This window comes from Crinia signifera, chromosome 3 (assembly GCF_055691185.1).
Source record: "Crinia signifera chromosome 3, ASM5569118v1, whole genome shotgun sequence".
Classification (NCBI taxonomy): domain Eukaryota; kingdom Metazoa; phylum Chordata; class Amphibia; order Anura; family Myobatrachidae; genus Crinia; species Crinia signifera.
Window position 1 is genome coordinate 28,223,360 of NC_139219.1, and position 23,371 is coordinate 28,246,730.

The 23,371-nt window shown below is 47.5% G+C and overlaps 1 protein-coding gene across 1 annotated transcript in view; it reads right to left on the reverse strand.

Annotated features, from left to right (window-relative positions):
- ITPKB (inositol-trisphosphate 3-kinase B) overlaps positions 1 to 23,371 on the reverse strand; it is a 72,269-nt gene that overhangs the window by 44,460 nt on the left and 4,438 nt on the right. The window contains exon 2 of the mRNA XM_083175532.1: positions 18,666 to 19,884. Coding sequence (XP_083031658.1) covers positions 18,666 to 19,733 — 1,068 coding nt within the window. The 5' untranslated portion in view covers positions 19,734 to 19,884. The remainder of the gene's footprint in view (positions 1 to 18,665; positions 19,885 to 23,371) is intronic.

The following is a 23,371-nucleotide window of genomic DNA, read 5'->3' on the forward strand; positions in this document are numbered from 1 at the left end:
TCGGATGGGCAGGGGCTGTACACTCCTCGTGCGGCATGTGCTCAGAGATTGGATGGGCAGGGGCTGTACACTCCTCGCGAGGCATGTGCTCAGAGATTGGATGGGCAGGGGCTGTACACTCCTCGCGCGGCATGTGCTCAGAGATTGGATGGGCAGGGGCTGTACACTCCTCCCGCGGCATGTGCTCAGAGATTGGATGGGAAGGGGCTGTACACTCCTCGCGCGGCATGTGCTCAGAGACTGGATGGTCAGGGGCTGTACACTCCTCGCGCGGCATGTGCTCAGAGATTGGATGGGCGGGGGCTGTACACTCCTCGCGCGGCATGTGCTCAGAGATCGGATGGTCAGGGGCTGTACACTCCTCGCGCGGCATGTGCTCAGAGATTGGATGGGCGGGGGCTGTACACTCCTCGCGCGGCATGTGCTCAGAGATTGGATGGGTGGGGGCTGTACACTCCTCGCGCGGCATGTGCTCAGAGATTGGATGGGTGGGGGCTGTACACTCCTCGCGCGGCATGTGCTCAGAGATTGGATGGGCGGGGGCTGTACACTCCTCGCGCGGCATGTGCTCAGAGATTGGATGGGCAGGGTCTCTACAACGCCGTTTTCCCCTACACACTCCGATATGCTGAATTATACCTGGGGCCAGATTCTCTAAGCTTCAAAAGTGATAAAATGGAGAGTGATAAACAGCCATCCAATCAGCTCCTGTCTGACATTTTTCAAACACAGTCTGTAACATTGCGCTCCCCCCGCTGTGCAGTCGGGATTCCGATGTCTGAGTAATGACTGTCGGAATCCCGACTGTCGGTGAATTATACCACACCCACTGCAGCGCTGTCATTCAGCATAAGCCATCAGCTGTCATAACCTGAGTTAAAGGTATTATATTAGATGTATCTTTAGTAAATGTATTTCACTTATCGGAAAGAACACAACCACCAGCACCGTGCGGTGAACGGACACTTTATTTTTACGGCTACTTATTTAAACAAGTGTTTTGCTACACAGAGGAAATGTTTAACAAGTGACAGATTTACTGACCACAGGTCCGGGGTTTCCATGTACAGGAACCCCGCTGCTAATATTTATTCTACCTGACTCTCCTATAACATGTAACACCTTTACGTCTTAGCGGACAGGCGACAGAAGTGTTTACTGTAGCACACTCCTGCGTGCGCGACATCACCTACACCGTATACATCACACTGTCATCTAGATGGAATAATAGATGTCAATGCTACACAGCCGTTATCGATGGGTAGACTGCAAGGAAATAGTAACGTATTCTAACGCAGGGGGTCATTCAGGCCGGATCGCTGCTGTGTGAATTCGCACAGCAGCCGAATGACTGCACATGTGTATGGATTGTAGCCCGCATGGGTGAGGCCAAACAGCGGCAAAATTTTGCATAGCCCCTTGTGCTTCCTGGGTGGCAGGATCACATACAATATATTGTATGTGTTCCTTTTGCATATGATATATCGTAGGCATTCCCCACTGCCAGGAGGCTGTCCGAGTCAGAGGTCAGACCGGCAGCCCGTCCGATTTCGACTTTGATGGGTGATGTCACACATGTGCGATTTGGCCACTTTTTTTACCAGATTTATCCGCCTCGTTCGTGGAAATTGGGTCAAAAAAAGTGGCCAAATCACACTAGGGTGTCTAGGTCGACCCCCAAGGGTCGACATGCACAAGGTCAGCGCTGGAAAAGATCAACACAAGCAAAAGGTAGACACATGAATATGTTGACACTTGAAAAACAGTTGGTAAAGTCTGAAAAAGTTCAAAACAAAATCCAAAATAACTCTTGTTGATGGTGACAACAATAGATGTGTCAACATCTTGCTTGTGTCAACCTTTTGAAAATGTCGACCATATGGTCGACCGATTGACCGTTGACCTAGACATTGTATGTCGGCAATTCGGATACCTCACCTGGGCCCTTATTCTGATCTCGGCGGTACGGCCCGCGTGCGGCCGTACCGCCGATGTTTTCACTCTGCACATGCGCAGAGGTCACTCTGCGCATGTGCAGGCGAAATCGCCGCACAAAAATTTTATACGCCGCAAAGGGGGCGTATAGGGGCGTGAGGGGCTTAATACCCTCATTTCCCTATGCATACGCCCCGCGTTTCATGGGCGTTCCCATGCAAACGCGGGGCGTATGCATGGTAATGAGGCTATGACGCCAGTGATGGGGGCGGAAAGCTGACATCGCCGGATGTCAGCTCTCCGCCCCCATACAAGCTTTCACACGGACGATTGTCCGTGTGGTCTAAGCTTGCGTGAGCTGGTGGAGCGTGCGGCCCTGCCTTCGATGGTCGTCGACCATCGAATGCAGGGGGCAGCTCCCACCATGGTGGAGGCGTACGCCCCACCATTTTCATGCGGATCGCCAGCCGTCCGCGTACGGACGGCCGTGGCGATCCGTCTTGTAGGCGGGGATTGGTTTGTGCGGCCGGAGCAACGTATGCGGCTCCGGCCGCACAGATCAGAATAAGGGCCCTGGTGAACATACCTGTGCAGTGCGGTACACATACGATAGCATTTCCATATCACAGCTACACCTGTTACACATTAGCAGCGCATTACACTGCGCCAAGCCCAGGACGTCTCCATCTATCCTCTGTCTGTCAAGATACAAATATCTTCATCATTTATTGTATTAAATGTATTTTCCATTGTGAATAATCTCTGCGCAGTATACACTAGAAAGCCGGCGTTTCCTTTATTGTATGTGGCCAACTTATATGTCAGCAGCCTGTTGGACGGAGAACAAGTACAATGACATATGTGGCATCCTGCACCATTATTCCTGAGCCTGGTCATATCTCATCGGAGACGTCAGCGAGTCCTCCAGATACAGGAACATGGACAGTATTACCAGGGGGGTTATAGAGTGGGGTGTCTGCGTCTCTGTCCATCATATGTCTGTCTGTCTATCTATCTATCTATCTATCTATCTATCTATCGTATGTCTGTCTATCTGTCTATCTACCTATCCATTGTATCTCTGTCTATCTATCTATACATTGTATGTATATCTATCTATCTATTTATCTATCTACCTATCCATCGTATGTTTGTCTGTCTATCTATCTATCTATCTAGCTTTGTATTCCGGCAGCACTCAGCAAAAAACACACAGACAGACACCGATAGACGCCAACGTTTCAATACCTTTATCGTATTTTTGTCTATCTATCTATCTATCTATCTACCTATCCATCGTATGTCTGTCTGTCTATCTCTCTATCTATCTATCTTTCCATCGTATGTCTGTCTATCTATCTCTCTATCTTTCCATCGTATGTCTGTCTATCTATCTCTCTATCTTTCCATCGTATGTATGTATCAAAAAATTTAAGAAATTAAAAAAACTCATGTCAACATTTTCATGCGTCGGTCATTGCCATATCAACCTTTCGACCTCATTGATCATACGGTGTCGCAATCCTCCTATTGGTGGCAGTGCAGTGGAGTGGTGGAGGAACACGAGCGTGCGCCTACCCTAAATGAGGGGGAGTATGCCCCCTAGTATGGTTGCGTGGCCTATGTCAGTGGTCCACCACGAGCCACGACTCGCAGCAGTTGGGGGCACGCAGGACCGTTCCAACAAAATGGGACGGTCCCGTGAAAATTGGAACAGTTGAAACACCGGGGTCCCACCCCAGAGAGCACCTGCCTGTCAGTCTGGGCATTAGAGTAATACCCATGCACAGACCCTCACCATCGCCAGCGGGTCCGAATTCAGACCTGCCCAGCGTATATGAATCAGCATATGTAATTTATGTAATTTACAGCAACCTACACTGAACTGAAGGAAATTGTGTAAGAAATAACGATATATATATATATATAATACTGCATGTTCCCTCCTGTAATATCGTCGCTGTCCCTTTATTCAGCAGAACCCGGTTACGAAGGAGAACACAGAGAGTCGCAGTGTATTTCTGTTTACTCTGCCGCTTGATGCTCGGGAGGAAGTGGTCTCACCCCAAGGGGAAACTCTCGCTGCAAACAGGAAAGTGGAACCCTTATATTTCCATTGTAGTGTTGCACACACCGGCAATTGCTGCACATTATCCGTCACTTCAGAGACAGGACATATATTTATTACTTATCATCAGTTATTTATATAGTGCACACATGTTCCGCAGCGCTTTACAGAGAATATATGAACATTCAGTTCCTGCCCCAAGAGCTTACAGTCTATAGAGGTTACACAGGCAACGCTGCGAATTTGGATTAAACGCCACCTGCCGCTCGCACAGCCGCCTGCCCCCCCTGCTCCTCGCATGGCTGCGAGTTCGCATAAACATCCATTCGCAACCTTGGGTGCGGGGAACAAATCATTCGATGGTTGCTGACCATCGAATGATTTGGAAGGTGCACGCAAATTTAAGGGGTTGGGATCATTTGGTCTACAGCATGATGGTCGACAGTCATTAGGTCAACACCATTAGGTCGACATGGCAAAAGGTCGACATGGTTCTAGGTCGGAAGGTCATTAGTTCGACAGGTCATTAGTTCGACCGTGTCTAGGTCGACAGTCAAAAGGTCGACATGGGGTTTTTCACAGGTTTTTTTTACCTAAATGTCAACACAGTCAACATGGACACAGTTTAAAGTGCACCGCATCCCCTCGGGCACGGTGCCACGCTGCGCTCGGCACACTATTTTATTCTCCCACCACGCCCCAGTGGATGGTAGGGCATGAAAAACCACCTGTCAGCACATGTCGCCTCAAAAAACAGTAAAAAAAAACCTTGTCGACCTTTTCACTGTCGACCTAGACACTGTTGAACTAATGACCTGTCGAACTAATGACCTTTCGACCTAGAACCATGTCGACCTTTTCCCATGTTGACCTAGACCAATGTAGACCTTTTGTCATGTCGACCTAATGGTGTTGACCTAATGACTGTCGACCATCATACTGTAGACCAAATGACCGCATCCCAATCTAAGACACTTTCTGGTGTTTGATATATGCCTGCTGCCTGACAGGGAAGAGGGCGGGCAGCTAATATCCGCTGACGTCAACTGCCCGTCCTCCCCACACGCCCGCATTAGCATGGGAATGCCCAGCGTTTTAAATGGGAACGACCCCCGTCCGCACAACTAGCAGTTCACCGTGCCGGCTCGCACCCACCCAGCATCTGCGCATACGCCGACGCGAAACATCGCTCCCCCATGCGATCACGCGGGGGAGCGATGTAACTAGAGTCCGGCCCTGAATTAGCTACCGCATGTACACGCACATACAGACATTATAGGGTTAAACTGTTGGGAGCAACCTGGAGGAAACCTACATAAGCACGGGGAGAACATACAAACTGCAAACAGACGACTCAGCAATAACCCATGGTCAGAATGCAGTGTGAACACGGATTAAAGAAGCCGGAACAAAGCTTGTTCTGTAACCCAGGTTGTGGTTTTACGGCCTGATTCAGTTTTGCTAACTGGTTCGGAAAATATTACGAAACCAGTTTTCAGACTACTGATGTTACTGACTGGATACAATATCGCTGCTACGCTGATCTAAGCACCTATGAGACTTTCCCATCTACATTTACAGAGCTGTATATTTCTAGCTGGGTTTTCCGTACGCTGTAATATCCGTTTGATATGAACATTCTTCTGATTTGTGCCAACTTTTAAAAAAAATTATTTTGTCATTTGTAAATATTTTTGCTTTGATTTCCTTTTTTTGCCAAATGTTTATTCTATTTATTTGTAAACATCACCAATAGTTTCCATAAGAAAAGTCCAAGATTCTGCGGCTGATTGGCTGAGCTGGGAACAAAGCAAAAAAAAACTATACATAAAACAACAGAAACTTTATTGTATCTGGACAAAGAATGTTGCGATGCGAAAGAGGGCAAAATACATTCATTATGATTGATGCATGTAAGATAAATACGGGCTGCTTTTGCATGCAGCCCATACATGTTGGTGAGGGTACCGGTTGTTAGGGCAACAGTGTCTAAGTCGACAGTCAGAAGATTGGCCGCTATTGGTCGACAGTCAAAAGGTTGACACTTTGAAAAGGTCGACATGCATTGCGTTGGCATGTAAAAAGGTCGCCATGAAAATGGTCGACAGGAGGGCTTTTGTGGGGCGGGGGCTATGTCAACATAGACACCACTCGCCATGCTTCGTTCATGGTGCCAAGCGCACTATTATTTTCTCCCTTTCACTTCCACTGGGATGGTAAAAACACATGTAGACCTTTTCATGTCGGCCTTTTGCACGTCAACCTTTTGACCACGTCAACCTAATTCATGTCAACCTTTTTCAGGTGTCAACATTTTTACTGGCGACCAAAAGTGGTCCACCTAATGGCCACATCCCACACTGGGAAGCTTTATTTTTTCACGCCAATTTAGATTTGTATTTGGACACGCCCCTCCCAAATCCAATCTGCACATTTGGCATCTGCCCACCTGCAGTGCAACATGGTTTCATCCAGGTGTAAAGTCATGTGCTTTTATTTTTAATGCTTTTCTTCTGACTAAACCAAACCATACATTAGGGCAACATCCACCCTCGTCCTCATCTACACCCCCCTGCAAATCACATGCAATATGGATGCGACTGATCGCCGCCATCGCATCAAAAGAGCCCAAACTGCATGTGATTCGTCCAAGTGCATGGGGACCTTTAATTTGGGGAGCAAAGGACAGTTCAGAGTCAAAGATGACACGCCTGTCAGGATTCCCTTCATTGGGATTCCAACGTCAGTATTCTGACCGCCGACATCCCCATCGACGGGCATCTGTATGTATGCCAATGAGACCCTGTTCGCTTACAGCTTAGCATCTCTTTGTTTGCGCTACGACGACGGGAGAGCCAACCGTTAGCAAGATACTGAAACTTGACTTGTGATATTATCCATACGCAGCACCGTCCCGGCCAGCAGTAATAATAATTACCATTGGCTGCATTCGTAAGGGGCTTTGTATTGTCCAAAACATAGGCTGCTAATTGTCCGGCTGTCAGGGAAACATTCAACAGGAAAGAAGCCTCATTAATTTGCCCCTCGCTCTGTATGACAAACACTCCTTTGTCTGGGCGCACAAAACACATTTCCTAAAAGAAGGGATGTAGGGGACGGTATCTGTCACTTCCAAGGATTACAACAAGACTGAAGCAATGGGAAGGAAACTGAAGAATTCCAACGTTTACGCAAATCCGCCCAGGTGATCCATCTCCCTGATACTTACAAAAATATTTAATAACTGTGGATATTATCAAAGGAATCGGATAAACTGAGGATGAAAAATATCTGTCTGTTCTTTTTTCCTAAGCAATTCAAGGCAAACATTTGCAAGTCTAATGGCAGCATGCATGGATGTTAAAAGGGCGAAGCATTCAAAATTATTTTACATAATTAAAGTGATGATGGTGCTTAATAAAGTTTATTGGAATAATTGTGTTACTAGAAATATCACTTCTGCCTGAAAGCGCCTGCTTAAGACTCAGAAACACACTGTTGTTAAGCTGGAAATATCGCTTCTAACTGAAAGCGTCTGCTAAAGACTCCAGCTGTGTACACACGGGGGGAGATATATTGCTCAGTGTCTCCTTTTCATCAGCGACCAGAGATGGAAAGGGAACCTCTGCCGGTGGTGTTCCTGCGACCAGCGATTAGAATGGGGCTGAAAACGGGAGCGCGCACCCATCGATTTATCGCCGGGGCACACTCCCATCACTGGCAATATGGTCGCCAGCGACCATATTTCCAGCGATTACAGCCCATATCGCTGCCGTGTGTACACGGCTTTAGAAACACACTGTTGTTAAGCTGGAAATATTGCTTCTGCCTGAAAGCACCTGCCTAATTCTTAGAAACACACTGGTGTTAAGCTGGGAAGATTACTTCTGCCTGAAAGCACAAAGCGCCTGCTTAGTACTCAGAAACAAACTGTTGAGCTGTAACTTTGTACAGTGTAGACACCCTCACATATCATATTTGCATAGCACCGTATGCACTTATTATACCAATGAAGGGGTTGCCGAGTGAACATGTCAATCAAGCTGAGCAGGGGCACTTTAAGAGAGGAAGGGGCTGGCGTGCAGGCTCTGATTGGACCTCCTCCTCTCTGACGGTGCAGTAGACACTGACATGTGCAACTCTCCAAGGACATGGCACTCACTTCTGCTGTACATGTGCACTGGGTTTGAAACATGACAGTTAGGAGCTGGTTGGCCAGTGATAAAGTACCAGCCACTATATCACTTCACAGAGCTTAATAAACCTGCCACTTTATCTCTCTCCACTTTATCACTTTTTGTAGCTTGGTACATCTGGCTCAGCATGTTTGACAAAATGCCAGTTGGGAGGTGATTGGTTGTTTCTTTTGTCTATATCTACTTTATCTCTCTCCAAGGCTTAGTAAATACATCACAATATACTCTTCGAATAGGGAGCTAAGTACCCTTTAAACATGCATCTGATCAAATTTTTCCCAGCGCTCCTACTACAAATCACTGTCTCCTTTTCAAAACCTCTCTGTAGGGTTAACAAATATGGCTGTCTCTCACAAACACTGAGATTTATATGGCAGAGGCATATTCCCATGGAACAGTCCCAGTCTGACTCTATTGCGCATGCGCAGATCTTTCGAAAAATGGAGTCGGAAAATGGAGCGGCAACAATTTTTCCAGCATGTGCAGTGTAGCCCCCCAGCCCCCATTATAAATAAGCCATTGCATGAAAGACAGAGCTCAGATGGGATTTCCAAAGCTTTTCTGCTCACTACTTTGTGTGGCATGTGACTGTGGTTGCCGTGGTAGTCACCTGACACAGTAAACCATACAGGACCATAAATCATTAAAAAACAAACAGGTAAAAAAATAAATCCGTATAGCCTGCCACAGAGATTTTGTCTGGAAACAGTAAACCCATTTTGCTGTGGTTGTTAGGACTGAGAGCACATGAGGCCAAACTTCGCCAGTGAAACGTGCTACAGTTTCCATCCAAATGCAAACTATGCAAATGTTATGCAGAGCGGGTAATTAAATATTCTGGCTTGAAAGTGAAAAAATAAAAAGTCGTGTCACTTGAGCAACGTTCACAAGCGCCTGTACTCAAGTCATGCATTTCCAGATGAAAGGTCGTAGGTTTCCGTGGAGCCTGTGACTGAGCACACACGACGCGTTTAGCTATGCAAACAGACAGGGCAACCTCACATTACAAGGGATGCCCTGTACAGGGAGTGCACAGTAATCTTGGCTCCCATTCACACTGCTCTCTCGCTGAGTAACTCCTGTCAGCCTAAATCATAATAAGCAGCAAAATATCCGCATGTCCCAGGCTCATTGTAGAATCGTTTCCAAAAACACACGCCGAGTATATACTCTGTCTTGCAAATGGGGAGGAGGTCCGGCACAATATTACTATCTAGTCTTTAGGCACGTCCAACAGAGGGGCGTAAGTTTATGTTTATGCAATTCTCAAAATTGGCCTCTTTGGTGGTATGGCCAGAATTTTTTTGGGCTGAGTTGCAGGAGTGGGCTGAAAGGGTGCGCCAGTGGTGCCTCTAGCAGTGGACCACTGGCACATCACCATCGCCCATGTGGTCAGTACAGATGGTGTAATGGTTAGCATTACTGCCCCACAGGTCATGGGTTCCATACCCACCATAGCTCTAACTGGGTGGAGTTTGTATATTGTCCCCGTACTTGCGTGGGTTTCCTATGGGTACTCCGGTTTCCTCCCACAAAATATACTGGTAGGTTAATTGGCTTCCAACAGATTAACCCTAGAATGTCTGTGTGTCTGCGTGTACATGTGTTAGGGAATATAGATTGTAAGCTCCACTGGGGCAGGGACTGATGTGAATGTTGTTGTTTTTTTAAGGGGTGTGATCACACCCCCTCCCATTGGCCACGCCCTCCATTGACCTTTCAGCGGCCCTGGTTGTTTTCAGAAAGTAATAAGCTTTCCAACAACATCAAAATGCATGAAAACAACAGAAATAGCATGGACCCTTATGACAGCACCCTTACGATGATAAGGTAGTGTGCAAACTGTGATTCAGGGGCCTATTGGGCCAAATTATAAAATTTTATTTTAATTAATTTTAATGGCTTAGTAATATTATGCCCAGTTTCCCTCCTCTGTCAGGAGGGGGATTCTGGGTACTTAGAACCCCCCACCCTCAGTGCTGCGGCCCCATCATCAACCACTCGTATCATGAAAGGATCATACACACAGACTTCATGCTTTATATCCAGCCCAACGGAATTTCACATCAGTTGGACACAGATGAAATGATTGCCACGTCAATGCTAATATTGATTGAGGGTCCAATGGGAAGATATTTTTTTTAAAAAAATATTAAAACTAGACGTATTTGTCGATGTAAAAAAAACCAACCCTAATAATGGCCGCTATAACACTGGTTATTACACGCCACGTCCAACTCGGTCTCATAAAAGTCAACTGAATAAACACATAAAACACATGCAAGAAGAGAAGCTGGCACAGAAGAATGGAAATAAAATGGTCCCGGAGTTTCTTTGTTGCAATCATCTGCTTGATTAAAAAAAAAACTGCAGGAAAACTTTGGGCATAAAATACAGCCTTCGAAATACAATAATGACACATTGTCACAAACAGTGTTTACAGCGTCGGCAGTAAATCTGGCGCCCGCTCAGCTGTCATCTGAATTCTGATCACAAAAACAGGTAACATTTCTACGTGCCCTCGCCCACGCATTCAGCCCTGTTACGCAATCATCCAAACTGTTCCGGGAATGCAAATAAATAATTCGCTTTAGTTTTAGATGGCGGTTAGAAGAAGCACAAGCATTTCCGACGCAATATTGGCTAAATCTACACAAACTTATAGGAGGACTCTGTCTTCTGTAGGTATCTCTTGTCTGTAGGTATGAGCCACACTCGGGGTCTGAGATGTACGCGATGTCGCCGGTCGGTGTACGCAGAGGTGCGACAATTTGCCACCACGCATGTCCCTAAGTGATGTAACTGTGCGATTATGGCAGACGGCCGACATGGCGGTGGTTGACGCATGGAAAAGGTTGACATGAGTTTTTCTTACAATTTTTTATTTTATTTTATTATTTTATTTACTTTTCCACACTTTACCATCCACATGGGAACAGTAAATTGTCCTGTCGGTGAGGGTACACTGTCAACACTGACACAAAAAAAAAACTGAAAAACTTGCAGCAAACTTTTTCATTTTAACATTTTGCGTGTGGACTTTCTGTCAATGCCAATCTTGGACATGTCAACCTTTTGTCAATGTCGGCCTTGTGTGCGTTGTTCTATTGACTGTCCACCCAATGATCTGGACTCAACTGAACATATGTTTGTAAATGCTACAGTACAAGACACCTTTTCCTATAGGATCACTCTGCATGGGAAACGGTCATTGACCTGTCGTCCTAAACCCACGTCGACCTAGAATCATGTCGACCTAAACCCATGTCGACCTCGACCCATGTCGACATAGCATGTCGACCTAATGACTTTCGACCAACTTGCTGTAGACCGAATGATCCACACCCTGCTGTATTATAGGTTTAATGAAACCTGAATAGTTACAAAAAGAGCAAACTTCCAATAACTGAATACAGGGAGCCGGTTCTGGGCCGTAGGGTTAGAAGTTGAATTGTACCGTCGGGGATTCGCTCCTGGCGCCTAAAAAGATCTGCGATAGTCTTAGCTGAAATGTGCTTTCCATTATATTGTTACTGCCGCGGGAAACTCAGTGAGGTCACTTTTATTGTGTTGTGTGTAAAAGAGAATTTCCATGTAAGTGACACAACTGCATAATACACAACGCCGTCCAATTTCTCAAGCCATTTCCGTAAATAGCATCGTACACTCGCGTTCCTCTTACAGCGAACCCTGCCACGGGTAACTAGCCAAGGCCAGGCGAATGGGCCCGAATCACACGATTCGCACAGCCGCGAATGCGCATGGCCATAGTTTAGATAAGACGTCACCCCGCTAGAGTGAAAGACGAATGAAGGTGCTCGCTGTGCTAGTGGAGGTGTATGGACGCACAACCATTCGCAGCCGTGCGCAAACCCATCGTAACAGGGTCACCATCAAATGATTTTGACACTGGGCACAACTTGTCGCAGGTACCTTAAAATGGCAATGCGCGCCTATAGGTTTTGGTCCGATCCATCTCAACGGACGTCTATGAGACCCTTGGATTTGAACTTGAGAATGATGATACAAGTTTCCTCCCCCCAACAAAACGTTCTCGCCTTCCATATACCACCGGGTGACTAGACCGGTAGGACAACTGTCATGCTAATCTGCCTGACTAATTACCTAATCTGTATATCTGGCAAAGCTTAGTCTTCCAGTGCCGGGGCGCTAAGCATCCCCAGTCCCAACGCCCTGGATAAGTAACAAGTGCTGACATTTAATAATCCAGCTGCAGATAAACCGTCCACCCAAATGATAAGCAGATGAGACGTGATAAATGCTGGAGCCTTTCCCAGGTGGCTGTTGGCAGAGGCAGGAGAATTATTTAGGAAGAACAGTTCTATCCACCCCCCCCCCCCCCCTCATCCCGGGGATCCCTTACGCCACAAAGCTTGCAGCCAGTGCCAGATTAAGCCTTTGGGGGTCCGGGGGACTTTAGACAGGCTCTTACACTTGTCATTACTGGCCGCAAACTGCATGGGAGAATATTACATTGTCAAAACACAGAGTAAAGGCAGTATAAACTTGGTCAGTGGGTAACTGCAGGAGATATATACATACATACCACTTGAAAAGCATGTGTTTGTCCCTCTGCACCTTACTCTGTAGGACTGTAAGAGACCACTGATTAAAAACCCTCCCATGACTAGGCTGCTGCTGCTGTCCTCCATGGACCTTAGAAGCATGTAATGAAATACACCAATCAGAGCTCAGCACAAACCTCTCAGCCTCTGCCCTCTTGTGCAAAGTGTCATGGGACTTAGTCAACTTCCAGTAATGCATTGCACACTTATGCAGTCAGTGTGCCTTGGCACCCCATGCTCAGCACCATTAATCATTGTCACATTAGCAGATAGGTGAAGCTGCAGCACTACCCCACTCCCATGGACAAAACATTTAGCTAAAAAATAAATACATTTTAAAACACATGCCAACCACAGGGGGCCCCTAGCTAGAGGGGGCCCAGGGGTACTGACCCCTTTTGCCCCTGCTTTAATCTGGCCCTGTTTGCAGCTCCTGATATTCTCCGCAACCCGGACTCTATGCAAACCTACTGGGCACCTCCACAAATCTCTGCACAAAGCACATCTCACGGCAAACAATGGAAAAATGCCGGAGGCACACGGGTTTCCCTAGATAAATAATCCGGCTGATCCGTGGCGCAACCAACAGCAGGAACCAGGAACACTTATATCACATCAGTATACTGCATAGGTATCCCCACCATGGCACCTCATATAGCTCCCAGTCTGAGAGGGGTATTTATCAATGAGAGATAAAGTGGAGAGATATAAACTACCGACCAATCAGCTCCTGACATTTTTCAATCACAGCCTGTAACATGGCAGTTAGAAGCGGATTGTTTACAGTATTGTGTCTTGGCGAGAGGTAAAGTGGTCACCAACCAGCCAGCTCGTAACTGTCATTTTAAACACCACCTGTAAAATGACAGTTAGAAACTGATTGGCTAGAACTTTATCTCTCTCTCCACTTTTCACCTTTTTAAGGCTTAGAGCATTTGGCCCACTGTACCAGCTGATCAGCACTTAACTGCCAAGTTACAGGCTGTTTTTTTAATGACAGTTAGGGGCTGGTTGTCTGGTACCTTTTATACAGAAGTGCATTTGGGTAACAATGTTCCATGCCCAAGGGACCTGGAGCTAGGGATGGCCATCGTTGTCAATGCCATCGATGGTTGCCATTGATGGCAATTCTGCAATTGTCCATCGATAGTGCTAAACTATGCAATGGATGACCATCGATATTTTTACATATCGATGGTCATCCATTGTGTTTAATTGATTAAACCAATGTGGGTCAATCAAAACATGGGGGCGGGGCTAGGCTCCGTGTCCCGGCACTTTAAAAAAAAAACACATTGTTTTGCTGTTCCATCGATGGAGGGAAACCATCTGATTATCCCCCATCAATGATGGCAAAAGTATTCGACATCGGCCATGAACCATCGATGATTTCAAATCATCGTCGATGGCCATCCCTACCTGGAGCCGCACCTGCGCTGTTATAGGATGAACGGATTGTCTGAGTGTTGCCAACCAACAGAAATCATTAGAAGCTTACTCACATTTGAATGTTTTTTCTCTCTGTTCGTATGGACGCTTTCCGCCTAATTCAGGACAGGCTCTCTCATCATATGATGTCATCCGCCTGACCCAAGGAGGCAGCGCCACGTCTGCGTTTGCTGGGGTCTGCCCAGCATTTCAATGGGCACGTCTATCATTTTTGTGGGCACGCCCATGAAATCATAGGCGTACCCCAGCAACCACCCCCTTGCCTGTCATTCATTTTGCGAACCCCCCAGCTGCTGCTATAGAGTCCCAGGAGCCCTGCTAACACCTGCAATAGGGGGCAGGATGGCTCTTGCCTGGTATTGCTCCACCTGTGCTGCAGCAAGCAATGGGGCACCTTCCACTGCTGAGAGATGGGACCCCACAGTGAACACTGATTCATGCTGCAGACCACTGACCCTGACCCATCGGCCAGGCCATTGTCAAATTTTGGAGGGGGGGGTACGAAATATCAACTTACTTCCGGGCAATAGGAATGAACTTATGCCTCTGCGTACAAAGACGCAGATCGAAATTGCACGTAGACACGTGCAGTTGCCGTGGTGACAATTATGGGTGGGGGTGTCTAAGAATTCGGTTGGCCATTTCCAGATGGAGATTCTGCACCTCCATAGCGCTGCGATAGCGATGGCGCAAAATATGGTGCGTCTTAATACACACGACAAAGGATTAGCGCCGCGACTTGTTGGCTTCTCAGTTAGCGCAGAGACGCATTAGTAACTGCATCAAAAGAAAAGAACTCAGAAAGTCTTCTCTGGCTTCCATCCTGCATTCTGCGCCTTCGCTGCGATACTCACCCAGCACAGAAAGTTTCTGCAAGGCTATAACCACATAAGACGTGAAGTTTTCCACTCTGTAGTAAGTGTGCCTCACCCACGCTCTGCCCACTGAGCACAGGCGGCTGCACTATAGTATGACGTAATGCCACAGAGAGAAAAACAGTGCGCACCTCATTGCAGACGCACTTAACCCTTTATTGTAAGAGGCTGACAACGAGCTTCTTTGTTATATCCTGCTTAATGTTAGCGCTAACCAGATGCAAAGGACTTCACGGAGGTCGGACAGACAGCAGGAGTGTTGTTCTGTTCTGTGCTGGGGAACTGGCTCGGGGAATGGCCTGCATTCTAATTAACCTGCTCCCCTTCTTGTGAGATGTTGCACTCTGGGAAGGTCTCACGTAGCCGACGCAAATAAGTGACACAGCAAATACTGTAGGTTGCCACGGCATAGACGCACAAGTCGGCTTGGCTGGTGCAAACATCAAAGGGTGTGGATCAATGGTTCAACAAAGTTTTGGTCGACAGGCATTATGTTGACAGCAAATGGTGGACAGGCATTAGGTTTGAGAAGTTCAAAAGGTTGACAGATGCAAGGTCGGTGGTGCTTAAGGTCAACAGGTTCCAAGGGGCGAAATTACAATAGTAGATGCAAAAAATGCTCGCCGCATTTTTTAAGCCTGGAACCCACTTAAAATTGGCCTCTTCGTGTTGATCTTGCCACTTTTATTTTCACCTCTTGCCCTCATTACATGAGGAGCCCAGCTGCCACCACATCCAATGTACAAACAATCATATTAATAATAATAATCCCCCATCGAATGGACCAGCGAGTGTGTAACTCGACAAAGCCCTTCGTTGATGGGACATGCACATGCGCAATTATGCGATTGCGCATCCACAGACCCCCAAATATGGGAACGGGGCCGAATTCGCCACGTTCCGAGTGATGCTGGATTAGAGCATATGTACCAAAAAAAAGAGATACTTCCCCTTTAAAATAGTAATGAATGTACTTCCTGGGACAGACAGGGCACACCGAGTGCAGTGACATTGCTCGGCCAGAGTCCAATGTATGTGGAAGTGTATTTTGTTTGGCAAGACTTTAAAAACCCCTTGCACTAAATTCATACAGAAAGAATTCTATACGTTTGGACAGAAATAGCCTTTTTCTATTTTTTTCCTGCAGTTTCACCTCAGAGGTCAAAACGCGTCACGTTCCTTGCACGGTCTGTTGTTTAAAAAACGCATCAGAAACTAACTGCAAAGGAATTGCTTTTAATATTTAGAGGGAGAACCTTCAAGTGCCTCATGTTGCTTGACACTGTATAGAGCAGAGGGCCTGATTCACAGACGGACGCAGCGGCATAGCCACTGCATAGTTTCCTATACTCCCCATCTTGCAGGAGGTTCCTGATTTTGGAATAAATCGCCTGCTGCCCTGAATCTCCTGGATTCTTCATATTTTGCCTGGGCTGCTAAGAAGTTTCTTTGCAAGGACAGTGGTTTGCTCTAATTGCTCTTATTTGCCTTAGCTGCTCAGGAATCGCTGCTGACAACTCTCATTATCCTTCCTTGTGGGAAAACCTAAGAGGAAGGAGAGACGGCACATGATCACACATGATCTCTGCTGGTGTGCACTCATCCATAGCCTGCTGCTGCTGCTTCTGCTGCTAGTGATTGACTTAGGTGAGAGTTTTGTTAGTAATCTTTCTGTTGTTTAAGTAGATTGTCTGGTGTCCATAATTATTTGGCTAATGCTATAAATGGGCCGCCCGTACACAAAGACATATTGGGTGAACACACCCCTGCCGATGCTCTACAGATATATCGCCCAGTAATAATTGTACTTAAATGTATGGACCAAAAATACACCTGAATTAATTATATACATGGAACAATAAATTGTGTATTTCCTAACTGCAACACGGTTTTACCATATACGACATAACTGCGATATAAACACACGCTCACATTTAATGACAACTTCCATGAGTCAGCAGCAAACGTCTAACACTTGTCAATTTCACTTTAAAAATAAAAACCTGAGTTTTCTGTTTATAAGCCCCAGAGCTCACAATCTGAACACCTCCCATACGTAGCATTAAGAGTCCATACCAGAGGGAAGAATCTAACATCACGTTCGGCTCTGTGACAAAGGCCAGGGGACTCGCAGACCAGTTTAATGCTCTGGGGTGATTTAGTATAAGCTTTTAATGTTTGCAGACTTCTCAGCTTGTCACTGCAGATCCCGCTCGCCTGGTTACCTACAGTGCTAATAATATATATAATTAGCTTATAATATATACAGTGCCTGACTCAAGGTGGCCATACACACGTAGATTTATCTTCAGATCTGTCTGGTTGGAACAAAAACACGGTTATGGATGAGAGCAAATGACAGTTGACCATTTGCTTGGAAATGCTGGAAAACTGACAAACTGTCACTCATCCATAACCATGTTTTTGTTCCGACCAGCCAGATCTGAAGATAAATCTTACTAGTGTATGGGCACCTTCAGAGCTGAAGGCAGTGTCCACGTGGGATGCAGAGGAGCGACATCATTGCCACTGCACCTGCGTCACAGCAGAACCGCGCACTGGCGGCGATTTATTAGTGATGGCGGAGGCAGTGGGGAGTTATTTGGAAAGTAACTGACAGGTAATGAGCAACCGTTGAGCAACTGAGGGTGTCTAGAAGCATGAAAGCGCGTCAGAATTGGCTTCTAGGTGTTCCTTTGTCAGACGCTGCGAATTCGTTCCCAGCTGGAGAGCCCGGGGAGCTGGAGCATACTGTGCCCCCGAATTAGCTGGCCCAGCCCATGCCCCCAAATGACAGCACTACAACAGAAAATACCATACAGAACTAGGGGCTGGACCAGACAGGGGCATACAGAACCAGGGGGGTTGGAACAGCCAATGCACCCAAATTTGAGAATTACAACAGACAGGAACATACAGAACCTGGAGGGCTGGACCAGACCCTGCACCCAAATTAGAGATCCATTGACATCAGTACTGGGTCCAGTGACATCACTACCGGGTCTAGTGACATCAGTACCAGGTCCAGTGACATCATTATCAGGCCCCACCCTGCAAGTGCTAGTCTTCCTGGCAGGTGCATCCTACAGGCAGAACGGGGGACACATTACCCATCGCACAGCCCCGGGGATCTGTCTACACCTGTGGTACGTCCTGTAAAATGCCCCTCCCCCCGCCGCCCGAATCCTGGCGCTACACTGCGAGCGGGTGTGTATGCATACACATCCGCTCGCATGCGCCCGCACAGAGGAATGATTATTCCACCAAATGATTTTGTCATTCGCCCATCCCCGAGCAGGCAGGGGGCACACTTGCATTTGCTGGGGTCCGCCCAGCATTTCTACGGGCGTGCCCACCATTTTTGTGGGCACGCCCATCAAGTGATATGCGGACCCCATCGACCGCCCCCTGCCTATCACTCAGGTTGCTAGTGATCGCTGTGGGGGTTTGTCCATGCACATAAATAAAGACGGGAGTTCTATTGAAGCTGGGATATTGCCTGATAGAAAGTGACCTAAGTAATATATTCATATATTTAATCTTACGGTTCACTTACCACCCTCGGCTTCTGCTCAATGGTCTGAAGAAACGGGGTGCTGTTCTCTGCCGATTTTTCAGGGTCACTGGACACATCGTCCTCCGACTCATCCCAAGAGGACGAGAAGCCAGTAGAAGAAGCAGAAGAAGATGATAATTTCCTAGGGAAAGTAGTTGGGCCGATTCCAGGGCTACTGCAGTCCACTGGATCTTCTCGCTCCTCCCCATGGTCAGTCACAATGACGGCAGGTATAGGTCCAGGAGAACATATCCCCGGCGAGCTGAGCTTGCAGGTGGCTTCCAACTGAGTAGAAACTTTGAATGTTTCCTCCATATTTGTTCCATTGCTAGTTCTAGAAAGGTCCTTCTCACCAGCAGTGACCACTGTCGGGATGCTAGCTGCCTCCGATGGAGATGAAGGAGATGAAGTCCCTTCATGGCTGGACAAAGATGCTCTATGCCCGGTGTCATGGCTAAAGCAAAACACAGTCTCCTCCCGTCTGGTGCGAAGCAGAGGTGAGGGGGACCTGCTGCCCAGGCGGGGGCTTCTGAGCCCAGGGGAGACTGGACTGCTCTGTGCTTGAATGTGAGCTTCAAAAAGTCCCACCACCTGATTGACCTGGACGTTCTGAAGCTCCCTCTGTATCTGAGAAATACGCCGCTTCTCTTCCGAGTCGCCAAGCCCCGTTCCACATCCAGGGCCGTGACCCTGCCCAAGCCCCAGCAAGTTCCCCGAACGCGAATCGATGACAGAAACGGCCTCTCCCACATTCCCACCGTACAGTCGTAGCGGGGAGGGACATCTGCCAACTCTTGGCATTCTCTGCGTATTCCCATCTCTGCCATTCCAACTTGGACTGCGACTTCTAGAGTTGGGTCTCTCTCCCGACTCTGGGAATACGAAGGCGCTGCTGCTCCTAGGACTTGATGGGCCGGGGCTGTGTAGCGGCAGCGTTGGCCGGACCAAGAGCGGACAGTACGTACTACGTCTCTCAGGCATGGGCATCACCGGTCTCTGGCTCGTCTTGGTCACACCGCTGTTATTCATCATCACCAAGCTGTTCAGGGCATAGCAATATACAGCCATAGTACTGTGCGGACGGGAGCTACGGACCCAGCTTGCGCTGTCCACACGGGGCTCACGTGAAGGTATCCCAATGACTTGCCAACATTGCTTGTAGAGCTGTGCGGAGACGGAATGAGCTGGGCTCCGGACCAAACCTCCATAAACAAATCAGCTGTAAATGAGAAAAGAGAGAGGCAAATGTAAATTACTAAGCTCTGGCATGAGGCTCTATCTGTTTTGACTATGCAAGAGGTCATAAAAAGCTACGGGAGCAGGAGTAGAAGAGCGGATCACGTGAGGAGTTGCATTTGCCTGTGTCTGTGTTGTAGACAAAATGTATGATGACAGAGGTACAGGAACGGGCTTGCAGAGCCATGCCAGAAATGTGAGCAGAATTCATGTCACAAGGAATGCGGATCATACTGTATAAGAACAAAGGCAATGTAAGAGATGGGACAGCTCAAGACAGCAGCTAACAAACGGGGATCCATCTACTGGGACACCGCTTGGCCCAGGGAATAGCAACTATAGGGAGAGCTGCTGCTATGGGGCCCAGAGCTGAGATGGGCCACCTTCCCTGTCACAGTTACATGTGTTATATACAGGGGTGTAGCTACCATAGGTGCAGGGAGTGCTGCTGCTATGGGGCCCAGAGCTGAGAGGGGCCACCTTCCCTGTCACAGTTACATGTGTTATATACAGGGGTGTAGCTACCATAGGTGCAGGGAGTGCAGCTGCTATGGAGCCCAGAGCTGAGAGGGGCCACCTTCCCTGTCACAGTTACATGTGTTATATACAGGGGTGTAGCTACCATAGGTGCAGGGAGTACAGCTGCTATGGTGCCCAGAGCTGAGAGGGGCCACCTTCCCTGTCACAGTAACATGTGTTATATACAGGGGTGTAGCTACCATAGGTGCAGGGGGTGCAGATGCTATGGAGCCCAGAGCTGAGAGGGGTCACCTTCCCTGCCACAGTTACATGTGTTATATACTGGGGTGTAACTACCATAGGTGCAGGGGGTGCAGCTGCTATGGGGCCCAGAGCTGAGAGGGGCCACCTTCCCTGTCACAGTAACATGTGTTATATACAGGGGTGTAGCTACCATAGGTGCAGGGGGTGCAGCTGCTATGGGTCCAGAGCTGAGAGGGGCCACCTTCCCTGTCACAGTAACATGTGTTATATACAGGGGTGTAGCTACCATAGGTGCAGGGGGTGCAGATGCTATGGGGCCCAGAGCTGAGAGGGGCCACCTTCCCTGTCACAGTTACATGTGTTATACACAAGGGACCTTATTCTGGTTGACTCGCAAGGCTGCAAAATTTGCAGCTTGCGAGTCCACCAGATGCCACTAATGTCAGCTGCCTACTCCCCGCACCCACGTCACCGGGGCATTCTCATGGGAACGCCCATGAAACGCTGAGCGTTCCCATATGTAAATGACCTGGTCCGCCGCCTACGCCCCTCCACGGCCACAGTAGCACAATTGGGTGCGTGCGCTCAGCGAACACACTGTTTGCTGTGGCCGCACGCACCTGGCATATGCACTGTTCTAATACAGTACCACAGTATTGCACTGTTCTAGTACAGTAACACAGTATTGCATTGTTTTGGAACAGTACCGCAGTATTGCACTGTTCTAGTACAGTACCGCAGTATTGCACTGTTCTAGTACAGTACCGCTGTATTGCAGTGTTCTAGTACAGTACCACAGTATTGCGTTGTTCTAGTACAGTACAGCAGTATTGCACTGTTCTAGTACAGTACCGTAATATTTCCCTGTTCTAGTACAGTAATGTTGTATTCCATTGTTCTAGTACAGTACAGCAGTATTGCACTGTTCTAGTACAGTACCGCAGTATTGCACTGTTCTAGTACAGTACCGCTGTATTGCAGTGTTCTAGTACAGTACCACAGTATTGCGTTGTTCTAGTACAGTACAGCAGTATTGCACTGTTCTAGTACAGTACCGTAATATTTCCCTGTTCTAGTACAGTAATGTTGTATTCCATTGTTCTAGTACAGTACAGCAGTATTGCACTGTTCTAGTACAGTACCGCAGTATTGCACAGTTCTAGTACAGTAACACAGTATTGCGTTGTTCCTGTACATCTGTTGCATAAAGGAATCTAATTAGTTCTGAAGTCACCTTTTCAGCACCCTTGTTTAGCATTTTATCCATCCATTAATAATACATTATTGTTACTGTTATAATGAAACAATGGGGATAGTTAATGAGAATATCAAGTGACTGGAAATTTTCAAGCACCTTTGTCCCCCTGAGCTGGAGAAATACAAAAGGCTCCCTCTATGGATTCTGCATCACTGAAATCCTCATTCTGCAGCTCTAACATGGGTGCAACAGGTTTGTCTGTAGGTGGGAAACCATCTCAATACTGAATGAAGGAATCTAAATGGCACATATCTGCTCAGCACTTATCCTACACAATATAAGGCTAAAGGTGCGTACACACAGCACAAATCGCTGGCAATATGGTCGCCTGGTGCGCGCTCCCGTTTTCAGCCCCTAATGGTCGCTGGTCGGAGGAGCACGCTCCACTGACCAGCGACTTCCCCCGCCTCTTCTCCCGGCAGTGTGTCATTTTCATCTGCGACCATCTCTGGTCGCTGATGAAATCGGGACACTGAGCAATATATTGACAGCGATCATATTGCTCCGTGTGTACACAGCTTAACACTGCTCCTCACCTATGGGGGGAATTCAAGTGTTTTGTGCCACGGTTGTTTCTAGACGTGGCTAGATGACCACATTGCTGACAAACCATATTTAATCTACAATACTGGGTACTTGTTTCCTAGCACGGCGCCCGTCGGGTCCCATCGCATACCATAAATTAAGGTTTGCGATGGGACCCGATCACACTCGACCGACCCGATTTTCGGGGTTTAAAGACGTTGTAATACAATTTTAAAATCGGTTGCATCGCATGCCATTACAATAGCATGTGATGCGAACCGACGCGACCGACCTGATTTTACAATGTAAAATGGCCCCCCCAGACCCTATTTTTAATTGTATACCCACCATGATGGTTAATTATTAGGTCAAATGCCCCCTATTGTTAACGCAACGCCACGACCAATGCCAACCCGCGTGGGGCGGCGGTACGCATCCTCCGACCTTTTCATACCGCCACTATCCACGTCGGCGTGGAGTTGAATTTATATAGTGTGGCGAGTGCAGCGAGCCACCTAGCCCGAAGCCCGATATAGAATCAGCACCACGCCGACATGGATAGTGGTGGTATGAAAAGGTCAGAGGACGCGTAACGCCGCCCCTCGCGGGCTCGCTGCACACGCCACACTTGGGGTTGGCGTTTAGCGTGGCGTCGCGCTAACAATAGGGGGCATTTGACCTAATAATTAACCATCATGGTGGATATACAATTAAAAATAGGGTCTGAGGGGAGGGGGGGCATTTCACATTGCAATCAGCCATCAGGGTGGCTGTACAATGTAAAATCGTGTCGAATCGATTTTTCACACCCGATGCCTTCCAATGTTAATTCGTTGGCGCCGTGCTAGGAAACAAGTACCCAATACTGCAACAGCAGAGTAATGAGGAACACAGGCCCATTATGTAAGACACGAGGAAGAGGACGTGATGTTACAATATCTGCCCATTACTCTTATTATCTGCT